The sequence below is a fragment of the Polyodon spathula genome, chromosome 14, assembly GCF_017654505.1.
Source record: "Polyodon spathula isolate WHYD16114869_AA chromosome 14, ASM1765450v1, whole genome shotgun sequence".
Classification (NCBI taxonomy): domain Eukaryota; kingdom Metazoa; phylum Chordata; class Actinopteri; order Acipenseriformes; family Polyodontidae; genus Polyodon; species Polyodon spathula.
The window spans coordinates 5,393,494-5,416,315 of NC_054547.1; the positions used below are offsets into that span (position 1 = coordinate 5,393,494).

General features: G+C 39.4%; 2 protein-coding genes across 6 annotated transcripts; one reads left to right on the top strand and one right to left on the bottom strand.

Annotated features, from left to right (window-relative positions):
* Positions 1-437: 437 nt before the first annotated feature.
* sec16b (SEC16 homolog B, endoplasmic reticulum export factor) lies at positions 438-15,695 on the top strand. 5 transcript variants are annotated; one of them, XM_041271306.1, is made up of 25 exons: positions 438-544; positions 1,881-2,300; positions 3,946-4,049; positions 4,326-4,446; positions 4,714-4,810; positions 5,212-5,353; positions 5,715-5,866; positions 6,248-6,309; positions 6,788-6,926; positions 7,661-7,885; positions 8,365-8,462; positions 8,828-8,909; positions 9,360-9,477; positions 9,694-9,805; positions 9,902-10,025; positions 10,267-10,404; positions 11,535-11,648; positions 11,855-11,939; positions 12,438-12,698; positions 12,924-12,973; positions 13,086-13,199; positions 13,435-13,542; positions 13,747-13,834; positions 14,216-14,280; positions 14,866-15,695. In XM_041271306.1, exons 2-25 carry the CDS (start codon positions 1,960-1,962, stop codon positions 14,872-14,874), a joined length of 2,949 nt encoding a protein of 982 aa, XP_041127240.1. In that variant the 5' UTR covers positions 438-544; positions 1,881-1,959; the 3' UTR covers positions 14,875-15,695. The 5 variants fall into 5 exon arrangements, with proteins under 5 accessions (XP_041127240.1, XP_041127242.1, XP_041127241.1 ...); XM_041271308.1 differs by lacking the exon at positions 438-544 and adding an exon at positions 1,434-1,551 and having other exon boundaries at positions 13,750-13,834; XM_041271307.1 differs by lacking the exon at positions 438-544 and adding an exon at positions 1,435-1,551 and having other exon boundaries at positions 12,441-12,698.
* A 2,564-nt stretch (positions 15,696-18,259) lies between these two features.
* znf648 (zinc finger protein 648) lies at positions 18,260-22,503 on the bottom strand. Its single transcript, XM_041270867.1, has 2 exons — positions 22,411-22,503; positions 18,260-19,732 (listed from the first exon to the last, which is right to left on the bottom strand). The coding sequence occupies exons 1-2, from the start codon at positions 22,501-22,503 to the stop codon at positions 18,260-18,262; spliced, it is 1,566 nt and encodes a 521-aa protein (XP_041126801.1).
* Positions 22,504-22,822: the final 319 nt, after the last annotated feature.

Here is a 22,822-nt window from a genome sequence, read left to right on the forward strand (position 1 = left end):
GGGTTTCAGGGACCGCACCCAACCTCCTTTCATCTCGTGCAGTGGTACCCGTCCATCTTCTGCAAAGCCATCCGGACAAATTCTGATCCCACGATTCCCAGTATAACTGTATGCGCTAGCAACAGGGGGCTTGGAGCTCTCTCCAGGGAGTCTAGTAACAGTCGAAAAAAAACCCAACTATTTCATTTTGCCTTTTAACATGTATTTTTATTTTAAAAAATCAGGTGTGTGCACAACCCATTCTTGTAGTCCCCCATGAGCCTGTCCTGCTGCAGTACGCGCTACATGCGTGTATTTTCTCCATGCTTCATATTTGCTACAGATGCTAACATTTCTTCCTTCTCAATATGGTTGTCCAGAATGACTCCAAAGTACTTGGAGTTTTTACAGCAGCTACCCCGCCTGCATGATTCCGCTTGGGTACTCGAGGCTCCAGATAAATGGTTCCGAGGAACTACGTGGCAGAAGGACCCAGGGAAAGATGCATTGCATTTTCATCGCTTTGATTCTGCACGGAGTTTTCTCCACTCATTTACATACCGAAGTAAGTAAACTACACAAATAAAAAACGCAGCAATAGCCACATGCAAAATAGGCTGTTTGTAAATATAGAGCTTTCTACAACAGCATAATTAGAGCGAGCTACCGGATCAGAATAGTTTTTATAACAGCACATCGCATCGGTATCATTTGGGCATTTTGACAACTTTTGACTTTTTAAAATATATTTTCAGTTGCGCAACTTCTCAATCCATATTTTTTTTTTTTTTTATTGATTCGTTTTTTTAAGCTCTTTACATCTTGCCCTGGTCACTACGTTATGTAATCCTTAGCAATGAACTTGGAGACCAGTGGTACCCAAGAAGATCCAGCGTCAATCTGTCGAATGCAATGCGATAATGTAGCCTGCTATTTTAAGGCGGGTTCTGTAAGTGTTCGCAATGCTCCCCATATATTTAACGTTTTATATTTTGTTAAATGTTACGGTAATACGTTTTTAAATTATTGTTGATATTCACTGTTGATTTTTTTTGCATCGGTCATTTGTTGTTATAAAACCGCATAATATAGCATGCTGTACAGTATATGAATCACACAGTAAGTAATACAATAGTTTTGTGTCAAAATAACTGTAATAATACAAATATATGCTCCGTAGCTGCCGAACAGGTACAATTCTGCAAATGTTTCACACAGTAAAAAAAAAAAAAAATAAATAAATAAATAAATAAATAAATATATATATATATATATATATATATATATATATATATATATATATATATATATATATATATATATATATATATATTTATATAAGTACGCTTGTTACTAGTTAAGAGCAGTGGGGCCACTTATCACTTCCAGACAAGCTGCAGCTGCACTTTACCCTGGTTTACTAGCTGAAGTGAAAGACAGAGTGAAGTGAATCAGTGTGGGCCGTGGTTTCAAGGGAGCTGATGTGGCAGGTGAACTTTGACAGTGTACAGTACTGCCGCTTGTTAGCATGTCATGAAGGGTAGCTGCTGAGGTGAAGCAGAGCCAGCCAGGGTAAGAGATTCGGTTTTTCATTGTATCAGAGGGAGCGTTTAAACTTACACCAAGGCTGGTCATTTAAGTTAGTTTTCCTGTTAGTCTTCACTTTGAAATAAATTGAAAGGAAAGTATTAAAAAATAAGTGTAGGCATCAGTGTTCATTTAAAGAGAAACGTTGCTGTTGCATTAAGAGTGGAGTTGATTCCAAAGTCTACGACTGGTGATTAGTTCATATGCTGAATCTGAAATTTTAATGGTTTGACTAAATATTGCCTGTTGTCTATAGAATACATTTTTTATCCATTAATTTCAACAAAATCTGATTACTTTTTGTTTTCACCCAGGGACACCATTTCAATTTGGACCATCAGTGGCAAATAATGCAACCAGAAAAATACTAAATTAGAAGGAAGCAGAGACGAGATGGATTCCAGAGGTTATCAGTGGCATGACCCAAGGCACCCGCAAACACCATCTTACTACTTACAAAGACCCGTCTCCCAGTCTGATTATCCTTACAGGCCTAACACCAGGGATGGCTACCACAACAACAACAGGCCTCCCCCCATGCCTGCAACCCAGGGTGACATGTACCAACCAAACCCAGACCCCAGAGCTGGACACTGGGCACAGTCAGGTCCCAGGGAAGGCTACCCTGTCAGCAGCCCCCCACAAAGACTAGAGTTCCAACCCACCTACATCAGCACTCCTGTTTCCAGATCAGGGTACCACACAGAGAAGCCATTGGGAAGATCCTATTCAAGGTGGGTCAGGAACGCTTCTTTAACTTCAGATATTTCATTAGAAACAACCCCTGTTTCTTTCTTTGTGGGCTGTTTCAGTTTTATACATCTGTGATAGGCTAGCGTCTCTTTGGTTAAAAAAAAACAAAAAAAACGAGAGGTTCATCCCAACCCCTCCGAGCAGTAGAGATTAAGTCAATACTGTTAACATGAAGTAATACCTTCTTGATTATTTGCAAATCCAGATTGAATTTAAAACAGCAGTATTATGACATGTATCTTTTTAAATTGTGTTTCGGAGTGTCAATTGTCTGCTTTTCTCAGGCGATGTTTTTTTAAAATTAACGTTACATGCAAAATAATGAAGTAACTAAATCCAGTCGGCTTACAGCGTGGTAAAACTTGTTGTGTTGGCTAATATCAATTTTCCTAAACTTGTACTTGTATTAGGCATGCTCTAAAATAAGACTGGATGGACTGGCAGATAGGGTGAACTTTAGAGGTTGCTTCATCAGAGGATGTTAAAAGACAGTTATGGATTGCTGCCTCAAACTTTAAGGGCTCTTAGTTGTTTATCTTTAAGAATGTATGGTTGGTCACGTGTACTGTGTCCTGTGCAAATGCACAGGTAGTCAACCTCAGTCTCCTTGGTACTGTGGACCCTCTGTGTCTTCTGATTTTCATTCCAGCTGAGCTCTCATTTACTTAACTAGACCTTTAACTGAACTAAGGATTTGCTTAATTAGACATTTTTAATTGTTCTCAGCTCCTCGATTGCAGATTTCAAGTTACTTATAAAATGTTATAGCTAACTTGAAATCTGCAAATGTTTAAGTAAAAAATTAAGCAAATTATTTGTTCAGTTCAGAGTTTAGTTAAGTAATTGAGAGCCTAGCTGGAATGAAAACCACTGCTCTATAATGTTAAACTTCATGTCAGTTCTAGTCTATTATGTAATTCTTCCATAGTTTAGTCTTTTGTGCACTTTACTTTATCACACAAAAAACCGTGACACCTGCTTGCACTGTTCTGTTTGGGGTAGAGAAGAAGCTTTAAGTTTCATTTTGAGTATTTTCTCAAAGCTGTCTGCTTTCTGTGCTACTTGTAATTAAGTAGAGTAGTGGAATTTGCTCAGCCTCTATCATAAAGTTTAGTGTTCACCCCTTCCGACTAGACAGGCACATTCAATGACTGCTGTTCCAAATAAGAATGACAGGCCTCCAGTTCCTGGAGTCGCCCACTCTAGCATCTCTTTACATGCAGGAAGCTTGACAGGCTGTCTGGGTACAACACTGACCATGCCCTGCATTTACCAGTACTCATTTAGCCTTTTTATTTTAATGGTTTTATGGCTTTGATATCCAGTGTATCTTTAGAAGCGTTATAGTTCAGCGCTCAGAGGGCTCCTGTCAATTCCTCCAAGTCTTTTCACTTCCGTATACCTCAGTTCTACACAACCATAAAACTGGCCACAATCAGGATAGCCCTGAGAATAAAAGAGAAGGAAACGTCCTAAGTGTAATTCTTAAAATAATGCAATTGAGTGTAATTATGGTGACTTGTTTTATCTGAGAAATCTCTCTTAAAGCACAATGAGTTACTCATCCCTTCAGTGACCTTAAAATGTACCTAACAGACCTGAATGAAATGTTGCTGTTTATTTTAGGCAGGGCTACGATTATCCTTCTCAGAACTATCCAGCCCGTGACCCCAGAGAGGATTATGGGTACTATGACTATGGCTATCAAAGAGGACAGCATGAATACAGAGGTAGTAATATTTATCAGATATAAGTTAAAATCCCTACCCTTGTATGACTCCATTTTTACTTGCACATGTAGTTGATGTAGGGCAAGCTGGACTGCTTCCTCATGCTACTGATATCTTTAAGTTTATGTTTACAACTGTGCAAAGCTTCTGTCTTTATTACATTAATACAAGCTCTAATAGCTTTTGTGTAAAAATGCATATGTTTAAACTATTGTGCTTTCCATACCTTTTCTAAAAGCTATTATGTAAAACAGAAATGGGCTGTATTTTGTGTAGATGCTGAGCGATGGAATCCCATCAATCCCCATCAAGATTACTGGAACCAAGGCCCTTACCAAGATAGGCGATATAAACAGGAGAGGATTCGTGATACATATAGGGAACCTCATTCAGACAGGTCAGTGTGTCCAGAAGCGTTCAGATAATAACGTAACAGAATATTATAGGGGTTGGAAGTACTGGTGTAAGTGATTCCTGCTCCTATCATAACCCTTGAGTCCAACAGGTATTGGTAATATCCATATGATACTCTTCTGTTATATGTCACTCTATCTTTTAACACTGCCTATTCAATATAACTTTTTTCCCTGGGACAGGCTGTTTGTCTGAAGCCAGTAAGCAGGTGTGCAGTACCTAGTCAAACCACTACACATGTCCTTTTCAGATATAATGAGCATGCAGGGAGTTACCAGTATGACTACAACTCAGAGAAAAACCACAGTGGAGGCCATGCAGAGGAGACTGGAGGTGATCACAGAGAGGTACCCTGAGTAGAACTACCTCCGAGATAATAGCATAGAATACATGGGAGCCCAAAACCTCTGTCGGCTGAACCTATCAAACGGTTCTATAACCTAGATGTGCTAAATGTTCTGCCACTGAAATTCATGTAATAACAAGCTGTGATCCTTGCGGTTCTGTGACATCTACCTGCTCCAACATGCCTATGGTGCATAGACTGAATTATATATGCATGAGAATGGAAGGAAGGACAACATTGTCAACGTTTGTGAATTATATTTCCTCGATTTGTCCTGTGGTTCCAGACCTCTGAAATTGATGCTATTTAAATATTTTTTTTTTTCTAAAGAAGATACTAGCTCCTTATTAATCATGCAGGATGTATTACATAGATCCGTGCGTACTGTTCACTGTGTTTCAGCTCCCCTTGTATGGGTCAGGCTGCCTTGCAGATGCTAAAGCATCTGGACTGTCCTCAAGTGGTTATGAGCTGAGCCAGTATATCGATTCCACTGATCAGAGCCACCAGCCTCCACAGAATCACTGGAGTCCTGTTCAGACAGGTGGGTGAAGAAGATACATGATGACACGCAGCGTTTGGAATCAGAAATATTTCAGGCCATCTGGAATATTCAAAATATAGAGAAAAAGGTTAAACAGCAATTATTTAAAAGATTAAAAACATATAAGCATATTTTAATGAATCTTTACAGAGTTTATCAATATTTGTATATTGTTACTTCACCATATTAGTGTTTAAACTGCAGAAAGAGGACTATAAGAATGTAGTTAAATAAATGTTGAAGTTACAAATAGCTAGTGACACTGTAACCAAACCAAAGGCAATGCAGTAGAAAATGGTGTTGACTGGTCTCAAGCCGTTCACAGTAACCCTGTTCTGTTATCTTTGCTGTGTCCTGGAAGAGAGTGCAGTGATGCCTGCACTTGTTGCCCCTCTCAAGTTTCCTCTGCCCCATGTCCGAGTCAGTTTCTGCTCTGGAGGTCAGCTGGTCCGAGTGAGCCCCAACCTGCCTTCACAAGGAGAGCCGGCGCTCATTGAGATACACAGCCTAGAGGTAACCTTAAGAGCTTAAACACCGCTATTTGAGGGGGAGAGAGTGGGTTGATAGGGTTTCTCATTATGGTTAAGTCTTCCACTGCCAGCCTCTCAACAAACCCTTTTGCTGAATTGCAAGACCGTTTGTTGATAGGTATACAATTTAAATCAAGAGACGGATTTTGTAATGCAAGTTAAACAAATATTAATTAGTGTACATAGTTGTGTGTGTTTTTTTTTTTTTTCTGGCATGTGGCATGTGGAATGGACGGTAGGTTTGGAACTGCTGTATCTTCCTCTAAACCAAGAGACTGGGGTAGAAAGATGTAGGAAAGCAATGCAAAGTAATTAGTTATTCAGTTCACCTTTCTAGTTTATAAGCACGTGTCTATCTTTGTAGGTGCTTCTTGTTGACACCCAGGAGCAGGAAGAGATGAGAGCCTTCCCCGGTCCTTTAGCAAGGTAATGTTAAATCAGTCACAGTCAAGGATACATCCATTGGTTGATGCGTTTTTTCAAACACTTGCCAGTAAGAATATGTAACAAATAAAATCATCTTTACAAGGACACGATTCTTTCATATTTGCATAATTTATAATTTGTATTATAAAATGCATCCCATTTCTAAAATTCATTTTTTTTTAAAATTGAGCACTGCTCAAAAGAGTTTTGAATTGTTCTTTTGTTCAAAGATCTGGTTGAAAATATAAATGTTTTTATGGTTCCTTATTTTATTCCTGTTTTTTTCTGCCGAGTCAGAATAATGGGAAACAGTTTATGAAGAACACAATAGAGCATAAACATTCCCGGTCCCTCCACACTATATGCATCAGAACTTTTTTGGAAGTACAGTGTATCATGAATCACTCACCACTAGTCATCCTAATATATATGATTCACTAATAGTGGATGATGACTCGAAGGTTTACGTCTTTTGCAGGGAAGATCTCCACAAGGTGGATGCAATAACATTTTCCCAGCACAGAGCAGACGCTTGCTGGAAAGAGGAGACCCTGAGAGACAAGCCTTCTGCTGCCCTCCTCTGGAACCTGCTGGTACTGCTGTGCAGACAGAATGGAGTAGGTACATCATCTGGGTGTTAAGAAGAATCTATCTACAGCTGTGGCTTACAAACTTTTTCAAGCTTGAATCTCTCCCCTCCCCAAAAGCAACTTTGGTCGGGCCAGAACACACTGTTGAGAAAAGCCATTTAATAATAAGTTATAGAAAAGTCTAAATCTGTATTTTTGTACTGTATAAATAGGCATTATGTGAATAATACAGTAATAATACACATTATGGGTATTGTAAATCAGAAATAATTTCAGATTAAAAATCTCCTTTCTATAAAAGACCTGTTGCAATGCACTGTTGCCAGTACCCTGTCTGAATCCCTTTGGTGACCCTCTAGACTGAGAACCACTGTTCTGTAGCACACAGTAAATTAATTCATTTATTTAGTTTTTAATTGTGATCAAAGAAAGTCTGCATTCAGAGCACAAGTGCAACACCAGTGAGATGATCAATGTAAATCCTCTAAAATGAAAACAGTATTTTTCACACTAATTAACCCCTTGAGGTACGCAAGGAATTAAGTGTTTGTTGCTCAAACAGTTTCTTTTAAGAGTGACTCAAGTATCACGAGGAAACTGACAATTTGCATGAACAGATCCAACCTGTCAGTAAATCTGAAACCTGCTACGTGCATCTGATTGCATGAATACGAAAGCTGGCATAATTTTTATTTGTGGGACACACATGTCCCTTGTGTCTTTTAAAGGGTTGTAAGCAAGATCTGCGTTCTCCGTTTCAGAGAATCGTCGGCTCGGATATAGCCGAGCTCCTGATGAAAGATAGCATGAACCCAGGGCACTGCGAGGAAGGCACAGGGAGCCTGATAGACCTGACAGAGGAGACTCTACTGGGTCACAGCATGGACATGCCGGACCTGCTGACTGGAGAAAACACACGCAGCGCGGAATCACCTGCCGAGGCACTGCACAAATACACCACGCTGCTGCTCTCTGGGAGGAAGAAAGTAAGAAGCATCTTGCTTCACTCGCTGACTGCCTAATTCATTTTGCTTCATAAAGTCGAATGAAACCTGTGGAATAATGTTACATGAACAGGTTGAATTACATACCGCTTATAGTTTTCCCGTATACTAACGAAAATGGAAAACGGAGATGAAATAGTGTACTATTAGTATGGCTATTACTTTTGCAATATGATTTGGTAGTTCCTTTGATGACATTCTAGTTGCCATGGTAAAACTGTAGCAAAGCATAGCCCAAGTATTTCTCTTCAATCTGAGTCCATGTGTTCTTTATAGTGTTTTGTGCCAGGTAGTCCTTATCACAGTAACCGGCATTATGGGACAGACACCTTTAAGGGTTTGGTTAAGTGAAAAAACGGTCTTCAGATTCTAACCATGTGGTGTTTGAAAATTGAGGATGAAAGGTTATCTGTATGCTGCGGTTGCAAGTTTCTTAACTTGCTTGTGAATTGCCCCTCTAGGAAGCTCTGGAGGCAGCAATGAGAAGTGGCCTTTGGGGTCATGCTTTGTTTTTGGCCAGTAAAATGGACAACAGGACCTACACCACTGTGTTAAACAGGTAACTGGGCACCTGTACCTTGATCAAATAATTTTCCTTAACCTTTAGTCCGTGAAAGACTAAGCTGACATGGGTGTTGGTAAAAGCTATAGACGAATACACGTCTTTAAGCAAAAAAAAAAAAAAAAAAATATTGAAAGCAAAAAAAAAAAAAAAAAAAAAAAAAAGGGGTTTATGCCAAATTATGTTGGTGATATGAAACATACCACTGAGATTCGTACAAAAGGGGTATGTTGTTCTTGGTGTATTTTGTTCTTGGTGTGATGAATGTTTATTGATATTTCAACTGTCAAAGTAGAGAGATGTTGCTGCTGAAAATGTTATCCTGCACAGGTTTCTGATTGTATTTCTCAACTGTTCTCCAGGTTCACCGGCAGCCTGGCTGTGAGCGATCCTCTGCAAACATTGTTTCAGCTGCTCTCTGGGCGGATACCTGCAGTATCTACAGTAGGTGAAAAGGCAGAGTGGTTTTAACTGGCATGTGTAATGGAACAACACAATTAAACCAATACAGTCCAATACATGTGTTTACATAAACTAAAACCAGGATTTGTACCTAGCTCAGTTACTGTGGGTTCTTTGATTATGGTTTTAACCTAGCCGACAGTGCCACTAAGTGGTTTAGTGTTGCAATTGCATCAATCTCAAAAGTAATTGTAGTGCAGATCCAAACTGTATGTGCAACGACCTCGCACACTGCAAGCAAGTGTCTTAACCACAATGCAAACGTGCTGGGCTCCTCTGTATTCATGGTTTTAGAGCTTTTAACCTCACCGACAGAGGACAAGACAGAATCCGTAACGGCACACAACACTGCCCCTTACATATGCACTCATGTACTTAAACATGCTTAAAATAAAAAACAAATATATATATTTTCAATGCTTGTTTTCCCAGTGCTGTGGGGATGAGAAGTGGGGAGACTGGAGACCCCACCTTTCCGTGATCCTCTCAAATCAGACGGGTGATCCGGGGCTAAACCAAAAAGCTCTCATTACCACGGGGGACACACTCGGTAAGACAAAAAGATGAACCTGAATGATTGTTTCATTAGGCTTTGAACGTTTTTTTACAGTCTGTTCTCTGTATGATATCCACAGCTTTTAAAAAGTGTACAGTCTGTTTAACAGTCAGGTGAAACGCACTGCAGTTAAAACAGCCTACTACAGACTTTCACTGGAACAGCACTACAGCAAAACTTTACTAATGCACCTTTTAACTGCCTTCCTAGCTGCTAAGGGTTTGACAGATGCTGCCCATTTCTGCTATTTGATGGGACGGGTTCACTTTGGTGTGTACACAGTTCAATCAGAGAAGATGGTACTATTAGGCAGCAACCACAGGTAAGCATCACACTGTCTTCATCAAAGAAAATCAGATGAGAAAAATTAGGCAGATAAGCTCTCAAAAATTTAGAGATTTTTTTTTTTTTTTTAAAGCCATCTGTATTTTCACAGTCTGCCCTTCCGGAAGTTTGCCAGAACTTCAGCTATCCAGCGTACAGAAGTGTTTGAGTACTGCCAGCAACTGGGCAAACCAACTTTCTGTATTCCCTCTTTCCAGGTACATTTTAAACAAATATGCATTATCCTATCTGAGTATTTCTAAGCAAAGAATAAGATGTAGTAGTTAGCACTTAAACAAGTCTACAGAACAATGGAGTCATATATTTAATTGAATTTAAAGACAGTGGATCTAAATATAGCTACAATATAGTGCTGATAAAAACAACACTTAACCATTCCTGCGTGCCTCTGGTGTTAGACAGAGGCTAACTGAAGAGCTTTGCCTTACCATTCTTCAGGTTTATAAATTGATTTACGCATGTCGCTTGCTGGACTATGGACTTGCCTCTCAAGCATTCCATTACTGTGAGGTTATTGGCAATGCCATCCTGAAGCTAGATGCCTGCTCTGAAGTGCTTCTGGGAGAGCTGATCAAGGTACAGTAAGCCATTCAGTTTATAAGCTTTTACACTACCAGCTTCTACACCTAGAAAACTGAAACGGGCTGGACTATTGTGATTGCACGAATAATGAGGCAGACAAAGTGTCATTCATGCATCTAAAAGAATAAGATTTCTAGGACCTCATTTTATTAAACATTCTTATCCGATAACACGCGTGTTATCCAAAGATAAGGCACATGCTAGATAATCACATAATATCAAGGAAGGACGTATTCTCCTAAATCACACAATGCATTTTTTCTCCACGATTTGGGCACAGCTATACCATTGCATGTGTCGGCTGGCACTGGGGTCGATACCTTCTGCATACCTGCTTTTACTTCTGTACAAATAATTCTGTACCTTCACAGCGCAACCAATTTGCACTTACCTGTACAAAATGATTCTTTGTCTAGCTACAATAGATTATACAGTAGGCAGAAATGTTCAATGTGCAGAAATGCGTTGATTGCTGAAAAATGCCATCTGGTCTAAATGCCAGCTCCATACTTCGTTGTATTCAGAGTTTTGTTAATGTAGCCCAAGCACTGCAGACTGATCTAATCAATGATGGATACAAAATATATATATTAGGCTACTATACTGTTTAAGTGAAATGCTTTTCACATATACTGTACAGCCATGATGGTGTCTAGGTAGGATTGTTTATAACGTTTTATTTATTTATTTTTGCGATCCTGCCTTTCAAATGCCGTTGTAGAGTATTTAATACATATATTTAGTAAAATCAAGAACTGACAACTGCGTATCTCAATCTCTGTTCATTCCTTTATGGTCAGTGGCCCTTATGTCGTCATTTCATTAAGACACGCCTTAATCTTCTGTGATAAGGCACGTCTTAATATGCTAATGATTTCTATAGCACATGTCTTAAGTGGCATTCACATTAATAAATACCAACTTATTTATAGTTTTAAGACGTGTGTTAGGGGATTGTGTTATGGCTTATGGCTACTTTTAAGAACCTTTAGTAAATGACGCCCCTAATGTCTTAGAGGCATCACTCGACCACAGGAAATTGAAATGAAGGTTCCACTGAAGTTTTTGGTTGTTTTTTCCCATTACACTGAACAGTCTCTGAAACTGTTATTCTATCTCCACAGCTAGCAGAGAGACTGAAACTTTCAGATCCACAGGTGCATGAAAGCCCAGAAGAGCAGCAAACCATAGAGCCTGATTGGCTGAAGCAACTGCGGGTCAGACACAGGCAACTACAGGTAAAAACACGCTGGTTTCAGTTCACCAAGGTGCTGCTACGGGGTTAATTTGATCAATCAACACCTGACAGGACAAGCCACAGCTGGATTTTACAGTACCAGGGATTCCTGGGTTGCATCAGCTTCTTATTTGTGGGGGTAAATTGTCTTGGAACACATGGATCCTATCTAGAAATGGAACTCCGTTTATTTATTTATTTATTTAGATGGGAGACAATAGCTACATTGAAAAATATCAACAACCAGTTCCAGTAACCAGCATCCAGCACACAGAGAATGGCCCAGCCGCAGGTAACACTGGTGGTTATATTTTAATAATACTCTTCATAGGGAGAAATTATTTTGTAATGCCATACAGTAAGAATAATTCTGTATATTGGTCCAAACAACTGAACTTCCCCAGGGGCAGCAGGCTGCGATTCCTAATCTAAATCTACAGTAATAATCTACTCTGCATGTAGAAATAGTTGTAACTATTATTCTTAGATCACTATATAATAAATACTTGAAGAGCAACTTGGTATAGTTATGAAAATATCAGAATTATCTTCACTCATCTAATTTATGCTGTATCACCACTGTGGCCTCGATGGAGCTCCTGTCTAATCTCCTGGTACCTGTCCCCATGCAATGCTGCCTCTACAGAAAGCAAGAAACAACACCTATAACAAACTTATTACATCCGCTGGGGGCACGGTGTTTCCGGAGCTGATTATAAGCTATTTTTGTAGAACATGAAGAGCCAATACGTTTTATGTTTTTTTTTTTTTTTTTTATGTTTCTTGACAGCAGGTCAAACTATAAATAAAGAGGAGTTCCCGCTACCTATGGATGCCTCCGAGTGGCCAGCTGTGGTCTATCCCTCGAATCCCCTCCCTCTCACCAGCGAACAACAGACATACCAGCCCAGCCTCCCTCAGCAGAGCACCGCCCCTCCACAGACAGTAATAGAGCAGGGGCAAAGTGTACCTGCAGCGCCCCCGCAGGCTGGAGGTCAGGCTTACCCCTTCCAGTTTACCACAGATCACACCCCACAGCACCTGGCTCAGGGTAAGGATTCTACATGTTTGCCACTAGTTAAAACAAGTCTCTTTACATATATTAGTGAATGGTTTAGCCAGTCCACCATTAAATAAATAGTAATAAATAGTCCATATTTTATAAACAAGCTTAAAAGCAAATAGTTTAAAACTTGCATGCAACAGCATCTAATATCCATACTTTCTTTTTGTGCCCCACTAAAGTGCTCTCTTCCCAAAACCTTTTTTGTCACAGGGAGTGAAATGGAAGGGTTTCCAATGGAGACACAGTCAACTTATGGAATGGTAAGTAGTGTGGCAGTCATGTACGATGTCATGTCATGTAACCCTGAAAACCTACACACACTCAGACTGTGGTTCACTGCTGCTGTTGAGATTGATGTTTCTGGTTTATCAGAACTCCATTCCAGGGGATTACACCAGCAAGGAAGAAAAAAGCCAGTCTGAATTCAGCCAGCCCAAACCTGGAGATCAGGAGGGAGAAGAACAAGCAAAGATCCAGACTGACAAGGTCTGTATAAAGGAGGATACACACTCCCCCTTTTACACCTGGGCATGACCTGCAACGGAAGTCATTCCATTAGGAAAAATAACAAGCAATCCTGTACTTTTAATGTTGTTTTTTCCACTAGGGGTAGACATACAGTACAGTGCCATTAGTCTCGAGACACTGTGATGCTCTCTGCGCCCTCTAGCTTGTGCCTCTATTGTGATTCAACTGAAGTTATCACCACTTGTGTCTTCAGGGCTCTCGTTTTGGCTGGTTTGGTTGGTTTAGGTCAAAGCCTGAAAACCATGCACAGAGTCAAGCAGGCAAGAAAGAGGAACTGAATGAAACCGATCCTGTGGTCAAGGTACATCTCTTTCTATCAGCTTGGCTTACATCAGTAAACCGTACCTTGTTTTCCTTATCTAGTCATTACACTAGGCAATAAGAAGCCTCAGATACTTCCCCTAAACATTTTTGGAACCTTTTATTAAAAGCATGCTTTTTTAATGTCATAGAAGCCCTAACTCTATTGCATGTTAGATAAAAAGTTTATTTTTGGTTTCCCCAGCAGCCAAACTCAACATCCGCTCCTCCCCCCACAATGATCCAGACACCCACATCTTCGGCAGGAGTGAACCCATTTTCTAGAAAAGCTGGTAACTACATTTCATACAACAGCTGTAGGAACTTTAGTTTAGTAGATACCAAACCTTTAATGTATCTCCAGTCTAAAAACATAGGTACAGGGAAATCAAATAAATATAAAACGTACAATTTCTGATGGAATATGACAATAGTAACCTTTGGAGTGTTTCCCCAAACTGCTGTTTCAGCTGTCTTTAGTTTTATAAAGCAGGGTTATGTAATCTTAATCATTCTGAAATCTACATATAGCTAAATGTTATAAACGTTCTACTTACTGAATTTCAATACAGTTGCATTGCTCTGTGTTTAAAAAGAAAAAATCATGTTGAGCTGACATGTATTGTTTCAGGACCTGTGTCATTATCTTATTATACATTCAATTTATTGCACAGGGAGGAAAGATGCTTCAGATGACATTAGGCCAGTCCCTGGGATAGGGCCTCCCACAATCACAGAGGTGAGTGGTCACTCATTATAAACTCAAAGCACGGCACAGCACCCTGCTCCAGAGTTGGGGTCAATTCCATTTTTTCAATTCCAATTCCATTTCCAATCCCAGTTCCCTTTTATACAATTCCTATTCTGTTTTACGGGATAGTCTTTACCGAGGTTTATGCCGTAGACTTTACCAGGTTACCTGACAAGCTCATTAAGTTGTACACAGTATTTGTTTCCTCAATAAAGCCCTTGTTGCAAAATGATTGGAATAGGAATTTGAATTGATTAGAAATGGAATTGGAATTGAAAAAAGGAAACTGACCCCAACTCTGCTCTGTTCAACTGCTCAGCTTAAATGGAACAATCCACACTAACCAAAGATGACCAGACACAAAAAGGCACCGACAGAATTCTTCGCCGCCCCTGCAGCACTGCCAAGGCTACGTATCTCAGAACCTGTGCGTGGGCATTTGTTCCAGAGCTGCAATAAATGTACATGATTCAAATCAGCATAGCAGTGACTTTGATTAATGTGAAGCAACAACTACAAAGTGTTTACCTGAAAATTTCTTTTTTTTTTTTTTTTTTTTTTTTTTTGTTTTAGGGACCATGATGGCAAAGCACAGCACAACCAGGAAATTTGATACTGGTGTTCTCAGACACTTCTCAGGGCAGAGCACAGCCAGCATCAGTGGGACAACTTGGCTATTCAGAGTACCATTATGTTTTATATCATGATCACAGTATTATAGTAAGCTTTTGTGTAATTTTGGATTTGCAGGCATCTGTCTGAGAACAAGCAGATGCATAAGATATAAGATAACATGGTAAAAAAAATTTAACTTCTAAAACAGTTAAAGCAAAAAAACACTATGCATTTATATATGTGGGTATTCAATGCAGCCTATTTTTAATACTGTAAAAATATGAAAATTTAGAATGCTTTAAAAGGCATTTCCAAATCAACACTCTGAACATGTCCCCCTCCTCTTATAAACAATTCCTATTACAAATGTATTCAAGACAAACAGAACAGTTATTGCACTTAACTGCTGGTTTAAAAAAAGGTATATTGCATAATACATATTTGTGTTTCTTGATCCTCGAGCTGTATTATAAACACCCTGAAAGTTAAAACCACTTGTAATCCCAAATCCCATTTATCTACCTCGCCTAATCCCTGAGATTACGTTATTATTATATAAACAAAAACACAATATGATTAACATTCTCAGACTGGTATACTGCAATACTGTATTCACCAGCTTCTCATGGATCTTTTATATGCTGCCTGTACCAAGGGTAATGCCATGCACTTCTAGCCTATTCACAAACATTGAACGTATGCATTAGTCACAGTTTTGATTAATAACAGTATGTAACACAATTTTTGTTCCTGGGTAGTAAGTGTTATTTCCTAATTGCTTATGCCTCAAAAGTATAGAAAATGGCTATTATTCCCCACAGACTTTGCTTTTGTGACCAGGACAGTGATATTTCAAAATATCACTATTTCCAATGGGAAAATGGGCAAATGTAATACAAAAATGACTACAAAAGATTTAGAAGTGAGTAGTTTTTCGAGATTTACGATTATACTGTAATATACAGTATAATCGTAAATCTCGAAAAACTACTCACTTCTAAATCTTTTGTAGTCATTTTTGTATTACTTTAGTATAAATACATGTTAATTTGGATTCATATGTTGTTTTTTTCTGACTTTATGTGAACGAAAAGACACACATTTGCCCTTTTTCCCATTGGAAATAGTGATATTTTGAAATATCACTGTCCTGGTCACAAAAGCAAAGTTTGTGGGGAATAATAGCCATTTTCTATACTTTTGAGGCATAAGCAATTAGGAAATAACACTTACTATCCAGGAACAAAAACAAAAAAAAATATTTGTTACACGGTGTAATATAAAGATTGATATTTGCTAAACTTTTGTTGGCTTCTTTAACAGTCAATAAAAGTGTTACGGATACCAGAATAAACAGCCTTTCTTTAAATACTAATCTGCAATTCCAATGCTGTTATTCGTTTTATTTTATATATTGTCATTTAAGAAATACATATATTTGCTTTTCTTTCAAATAAATAAAAAAAAATACAATTATAAAAATGGACAGCTTTTTATTTGTAAAGTTTAAGATTATATATATATGTAACAGAAGCTGTGAATACCTGAGTACAAACAAAGATGTCGCTGCCCAATCTCCAGTCATCCGTGACGTACACAGGCAGCCATTTTCAAAGAAGGGTCATTTGCTTCTTGAGGAATTTGAAGAGAAGCTTTTACAATCTCGGCGTTTCGTTATTAGGCTCAGTTCTAACAAACAGTACCTGCTTGGACAGATCAGAAATGCTGAACAGACCCCCGTATTTTTAGACATGCCAAGCAAAACTACAGTTCACAAAGAGGGAGAAAAACAGGTGTGAGTAATCTCAAATTCCAGTTGGGAAATTTGGCCCCCATCTTAAATTCCAGGGCGTTTTTAATTTGAAGGAATACGGTACATCATCTACTGTACAACACTTAAACACTGCTTCATGCTCTATAAGGTTTAGTTAAAGTTCACGGTGGAATTTGTAACTCAGAGGTTATAAAATTAAAAATTATAAAACTGTGTTTTACATAGTATACAGTTTATTAACACAGTGCTCGTTTTCACTAGTTAAGTGACATTCTCCAAACTCTCATTGGCAAATACATAAGTGCAAAAAGAATATTCCATGATTACAGTGTTCTCATTTAGAAAAGCCACCTAAATTAGGACTGAAAAATGTGCTCTTAATAAAGGCAAGTGTTATCTCTGCCTAAGTTTTTATCTAACAACATAAAAAAAGCTATTATATATATATAAAATTTGGTTTTACAGTAGCAGTTGAATTGCTTTTATTTTATTTTTTTAACAATCTAGTTTTAGAAACTCAACATTTGTTTAACATTCATGTTTCATCAATCAGTCCCTTTACTGTGAACTAGAATTACAGAAACACCCTCTGGAAGTTTCTGCCCTATTTTTGGCCCACACGACACAACAGCAGTGAATGAAGGGAAGCATCTGACATAAGAGTACTGTGACTGTGTAACTGTGATATTCCAATAGATACAAGTGCACTGCTGTGAATGACCTGTGCTACTGTCAGGGTACAATGGTTTACATGCAAGAGAATTCCACTGTGGTCAATCAAATCATATATATATATATATATATATATATATATATATATATATATATATATATATATATAGATAGAGAGAGAGAGAGAGAGAGAGAGAGAGAGAGAGAGAGAGAGAGAGAGAGAGAGAGAGAGAGAGAGAGAAGCGAGATTAATGCAAAGTATACCTTCCAACTCAGCAAGCCACATTTGACACATGCAAAATGATTTACCATCAGCCACTGTAGAATATCGTTTGTATTTTTGAGCCACACCAGGTAAAAGCAGCAAATCACTTATAGTGTACCAGAGTCTTACATTTTTTTATTATTATTATTATTTGATTGGTTTCAGTTTAAACCCATAACCCCAGTACCCTGGGTAGATATCAGTATCATTCGTCAGGATTAAAATCACAAATGCTAAAATGCTTTTCAAAACTACCAGTTGATATTTGTAGTGCCTTTTGAACTTATAATGCCTTCTATACTCATTACAGCATTTTCTGTTCAAACCAGGCCGTGTGCACTTCTTAGAACTGCCATGTTTTCCAGGGCACATACATGTAAAGCTTTTATACAGCTGAACATTTATGGTCTGTGCACAACATGCTACAATTATATAAAATAGAAATTATATAATCAGTGGCATGGCTGGTAAACTGAGGTCTTATGTAGTTATCCACGTCATGAGCTTTTATTTTAGAAAAGCTTTTACAATACAGAATCCTACCTCCCTGAATATTACTATTGCTCATTAAAACCATTGCGGCTGATTTCCCGACCCGACTCTAAATAATTCCAGAGGCTGGCTGCGGGCTGCAAGAAGAGTTATAAAGAGAGTCCGTCTCCTCCAACACTCTCCAGGCTGTGTTTGTTCTGGTGGCGGATGAGGTGGGTTGACTGTGTGAAGGCTTTCCCACACTGGGGGCACTGGTACGGTCTCTTCCCGGTGTGGATGCGGGTGTGCTGAGTCAGCTGGGAGGCGTGGCGGAAGGCTTTGCCACACTGCATGCAGAGAAAGGCCTTCTTGTCCGAGTGGACCTGCTGGTGGCGCTTGAGGGTGGAGGAGCGGGCAAAGGCCTGGCCACACTCTGGGCAGACGAAGGGCCGCTCCCCGGTGTGGATGCGCTGGTGGTGGATGAGCCGGGATGACTGGGCAAAGGACATCCTGCACTCCGAGCATTTGAAAGGGCGCTGCCCCGAGTGGAGGTTCTGGTGCTCGAAGAGGTTGGAAGACTTGGTGAAGGACTTGCTGCAAATGGGGCAGATAAAGGGCCGCTCCCCAGTGTGGGTCCTCTGGTGCTCCACCATCCTGCTGGCCACTGCAAACTCCTTCCCGCTGTCGGGGCAGTGGAAGGGCTTCTCCCCCAGGTGGGTGCGCTGGTGCCGGAGCAGAGACAGCGGCTTGTTGAAGGTCTTGCCACACTCCTGGCACGGGTAGGGCTTGTTGTTGTTGTGCATGTTGCGCTCGTGCTTTCGCAGGTCCGAGGAGCGCACGAACGTCTTCGCACAGGCCGCGCACACATACAGCTTCTCCCCCGTGTGAGTGCGGATGTGCTTGCGGAAGTCCGAGGACCAGATATACGTCTTGTCGCAGTACAGGCACTTGTACGGCCGCTCCCCTGTGTGCAGCCTCTTGTGCTGCTGCAGCGTGCCCTGGTGTGAGTACGCCTTCCCGCAGAGCTCGCATGAGTATGGCTTCAGCCCGCTGTGAGTTTCGATGTGGCTCAGCAGGTTGCTGGACTTTTTAAACGCTCGGCCACACCGCATGCACTTGTTGGGCCTGTTCTCTGCGTCCTTGCCGGTGTTGTCTTCCACTTTCTTTTTCTCGATTACTTCAGCTGTGACCGTCTCTGCCTTTTTTGTAGGCTCCTGTTGTTTAAGTTGCTTGGAATTTAGTTTGATCTTGTCTTGATCCCCATTCTCATCCCTGCTCCTTCCTATCGAATCAGAAGACAGGCTTTCCCCCACCCCATCAGCAGGCTGCTCCTCTTTGGCCTTCATGTGCACAATGGTGAAGCTGTCATTGTACGAATCATCAGAATCACACTGCATACAAACCACGGTGTCCAGGTTCTCTCCCTCCCCTGTTTTATTTGACACCCCATTTAGACTGTCCTCAACTCGTCCCCTGTCAAAATTAGCAGAGAACACTCCACTGGAGTCTTCATCAGATGGAACGTCATAGTTACCTGCCACACCTTCTGAGTTGATGAAAGTAAAGTTTTGATATAGTGACCTTGGCACCGCCTCATCTTTGCAGAGGGTCCACTGCTGCAAGCTTTTTATCTTCACTCTTTCCTAAAGAGCAGGCTGAAAAGTTATCACCAGGTAGCTTTAAATCAGCTTTGTTCCTGTTTTTAAATCGCCTTGGAACTGTCATTTTCCTTTCCCTAGAGGTGCTGGAGGAGGAAAGACTGCTGCAAGGTGTTTCATCAGATTGTTCATCTAGCTGTTGATCACCCATGACGCTTATTTACTTTCATCTGGCTACTTAATAGGTTAATATTTTCATGGTTCAGTATTAAGCCATTTCATTTGTTCACCTACTAATTTAAAAGAAAAAAAAAAAAAAACATAATTAAGTCAGATGCATTTAATTTACAGTGCTCCATACTCAGGCACACATTTTTAATGACACATTCTGTAAATTCTCGAGTATATAAAGGTTAATTTAGGTAAACTATGTATACATGTATCCTTATTGCTTAAAAAAACAAACAAACAAAAAAAAACAAAAAACACAATTGCACCTCAAATAATTTTATATATTGAATACTTTTCTCCAACAATAAATTCAAATCGTGGAATGCACCTGTAAATACAAACAAGCACAACAGCACTCCACTGCAATTTTCCTCACTGGCAAAACCGGAGGCTGGTCACCTAATAAACCCACCAACCTGTCATAACGAAGCGTGACAAGGTTGTCAAGTCTGCTACTACGTTTTTCTTTCCAAAATGTATAACAACCGGCGAGTCATTCATTGTTTTCAATGGGCTCATCCAGTTTGTATTTCCAGCATTAACCGGCCTGTTAATATGGGAAACACGCGCTCTTAACACCAACCCCTGCACGAGTTGTCAAACTGTAAGGAATTCCCACAGGTTCAGAGAAAACAAAGAAACACAGGAGACAATAACGCTGGAAAGCAAGCTGGCTATTGCACTGCCTTTTACTTGCATGCAAGGAAGAAGAAACGAGCTTGCAGTACAGGCATATTTAATGCTGGTGATTTTTGCAATACAGACTTTACATCGCTACAGTTGTACAGCATAACAAAGGTTTTGCGGTTGCAGGTCCACAGGTATATATATATATATATATATTATCTATATATTATATAGATATAATATATATATATATATATTTAAGTGCTCACGAGAGTGACGATAAGTAAATTATAAACTTGTAGCTAAACCGTTGAATTCGTCCCTGTTGTATAATTATTTCTTTGCAAGGCGGGTGGGCACTAATATTTTTGCTTTCCTGTCCTGTGGAGGGTCATGTAATTAACTATAATTTTTGTATTCGCCAACCATTATTTTACAAGGATTCAAGGTATAAAAATATAAGAGTAAAGTTTTACAGTTTTAAAAGAATAGTATTTTGTTTTGAACGCGTAACGAATATATTGTATAATTAAATACCTATATGGAAAAATATACAGTTGGTATAGTCATTGTAAATTCAGTTCAGAACACAATCCTTGTGTTGCCACTAGGTGGTATTAAACATTACTGGACAAAAATGTAATCCTGTCAAATCTGAATTTAAACATGCATGCCAGAAATCCTATGCCGATTTATTACTTATTCTTTTTTAAAAAATGGAGTGAATGACTTTATATTTTATTTTATCTAGAATTTGACTTGCAGCACACCCTAAACTATGCTGTTAATTTGTTTGGTAAACTGGTACATACTAACCCGATCTAGACTGCGCAGCGCCGTGAAAGGAGAAGCGTTACGTCAGCTCATCAGAGCACACATTTACCAGTGACAAAATAAGAAGCCCAGAAAACATTTCTGTCATTACATAAGGAATTATTATTCAACATTCAACAAAGTATTTAGCAACCCCTGCGGTTTAATTACCAACACATCTAAAGTGAAGAATAAATGTTTACAGAAAGAATGAAGCAAACCTTAACCTTAATCACTGCTTGAGATCTGCACACCACAATGCCCCACTGGAAAATAATTTTATACTGATCTCCCCTGAGGATGCAAAGCTGATGGCACATACTCACTCTGCAGTTTAACTGTAATGGGTACAACAGCTGGGTACACAATTGTATACACCAGCCTGATTATTGGATGAGAGTCTGCTTCTCGGCTCAGCATTGTTAGGGGGATTCAAAATGTTTTCCGGTGTGTTCCCCAAGGGTTGATTCTGAGTATGTGTCCAAGCAAATTAAACTAAGTGTGTCCTGATATAAAACGTTGTGCTGATGTCATAACAGGCTGTTGGAGACTGACAGGAGCTGTTACTGCAGTTGAAAAGGTATTGTTCTTTAGTTAGATTACAGTTTTATGCACTGTATTGAAGTTTCGGATTCATGTTTTTAAGTGTTTCCTTTTCATGTGAAAATACAATTGTGCTGTACAAATCCTGAAGTGAACATAACAACGTACTTCAATACAACAATGGATTTTTATAAAATCTAAAAATATTACAGAACGGTAAACAAAGACAAAAGCTGAATATGATGGACAGTGCTTACATAAACAATACTGCAACTTTTAGGTAGATTAATGAAAAATAAATGTAAATGTAAATAACCAATATTAACACATATTAACACAGTGGGACATATTTGAACACATAAATTGTACACCACTACAGTGCCGAATTTTGTTTATAAACTGCAAACATTGCAAAGTTCCTGTTGTTTCCGTACATTAACTGTTGAGACCCACCAATTTGCTCCATTGACACATGCTTTATTTATTTATTTAAAATCTGCTGTACCCACTGCCGCTTCACAGCCTTCCTTGTGCCTGTCCTCGTACAGCACACAAGCTAGCCTCAGCAGATCCAAACGATAAAAGTCACCAGGAACGTGCATTCCACACAAACAAATCTAAGTTTCACGTGCATGGCACTTACCTTCGCACCTCTCGTAACGTAACACCGCTCTGCATTTGCAAGCTGCGCATATTTTTAATAATGATTGTGGAGATGCTATTAGCAATCTGACAATGCCTCAATCCACTGTATTGCACTGGGAAATAAAAGGCAACAGTAGTTTCAGAAAATGGCGCCAGATGGCGCTGTTTTACAAGAGGTGAGGTTTCCTTCCTCGCTGGTTAGGTTAGCCTGGAACAAATACAGCTTAGTATTCTTTATTAAAGTGTTTAGCAACCAAACCTGCCACTATATTTTGT

Excerpts from the sequence above, each read along its gene's own strand:
- znf648 (XM_041270867.1), bottom strand. The coding sequence starts at position 22,503 with ATGCACGTTCCTGGTGACTTTTATCGTTTGGATCTGCTGAGGCTAGCT. Across the intron at positions 19,733-22,410 it reads AGGAAGGCTGTGAAGCGGCA|GAAAGAGTGAAGATAAAAAG; the intron begins GTGGGTACAGCA and ends CCTGCTCTTTAG.
- sec16b (XM_041271306.1), top strand. The coding sequence starts at position 1,960 with ATGGATTCCAGAGGTTATCAGTGGCATGACCCAAGGCACCCGCAAACA. Across the intron at positions 4,811-5,211 it reads CTGGAGGTGATCACAGAGAG|CTCCCCTTGTATGGGTCAGG; the intron begins GTACCCTGAGTA and ends ACTGTGTTTCAG. Across the intron at positions 8,463-8,827 it reads TACACCACTGTGTTAAACAG|GTTCACCGGCAGCCTGGCTG; the intron begins GTAACTGGGCAC and ends ACTGTTCTCCAG.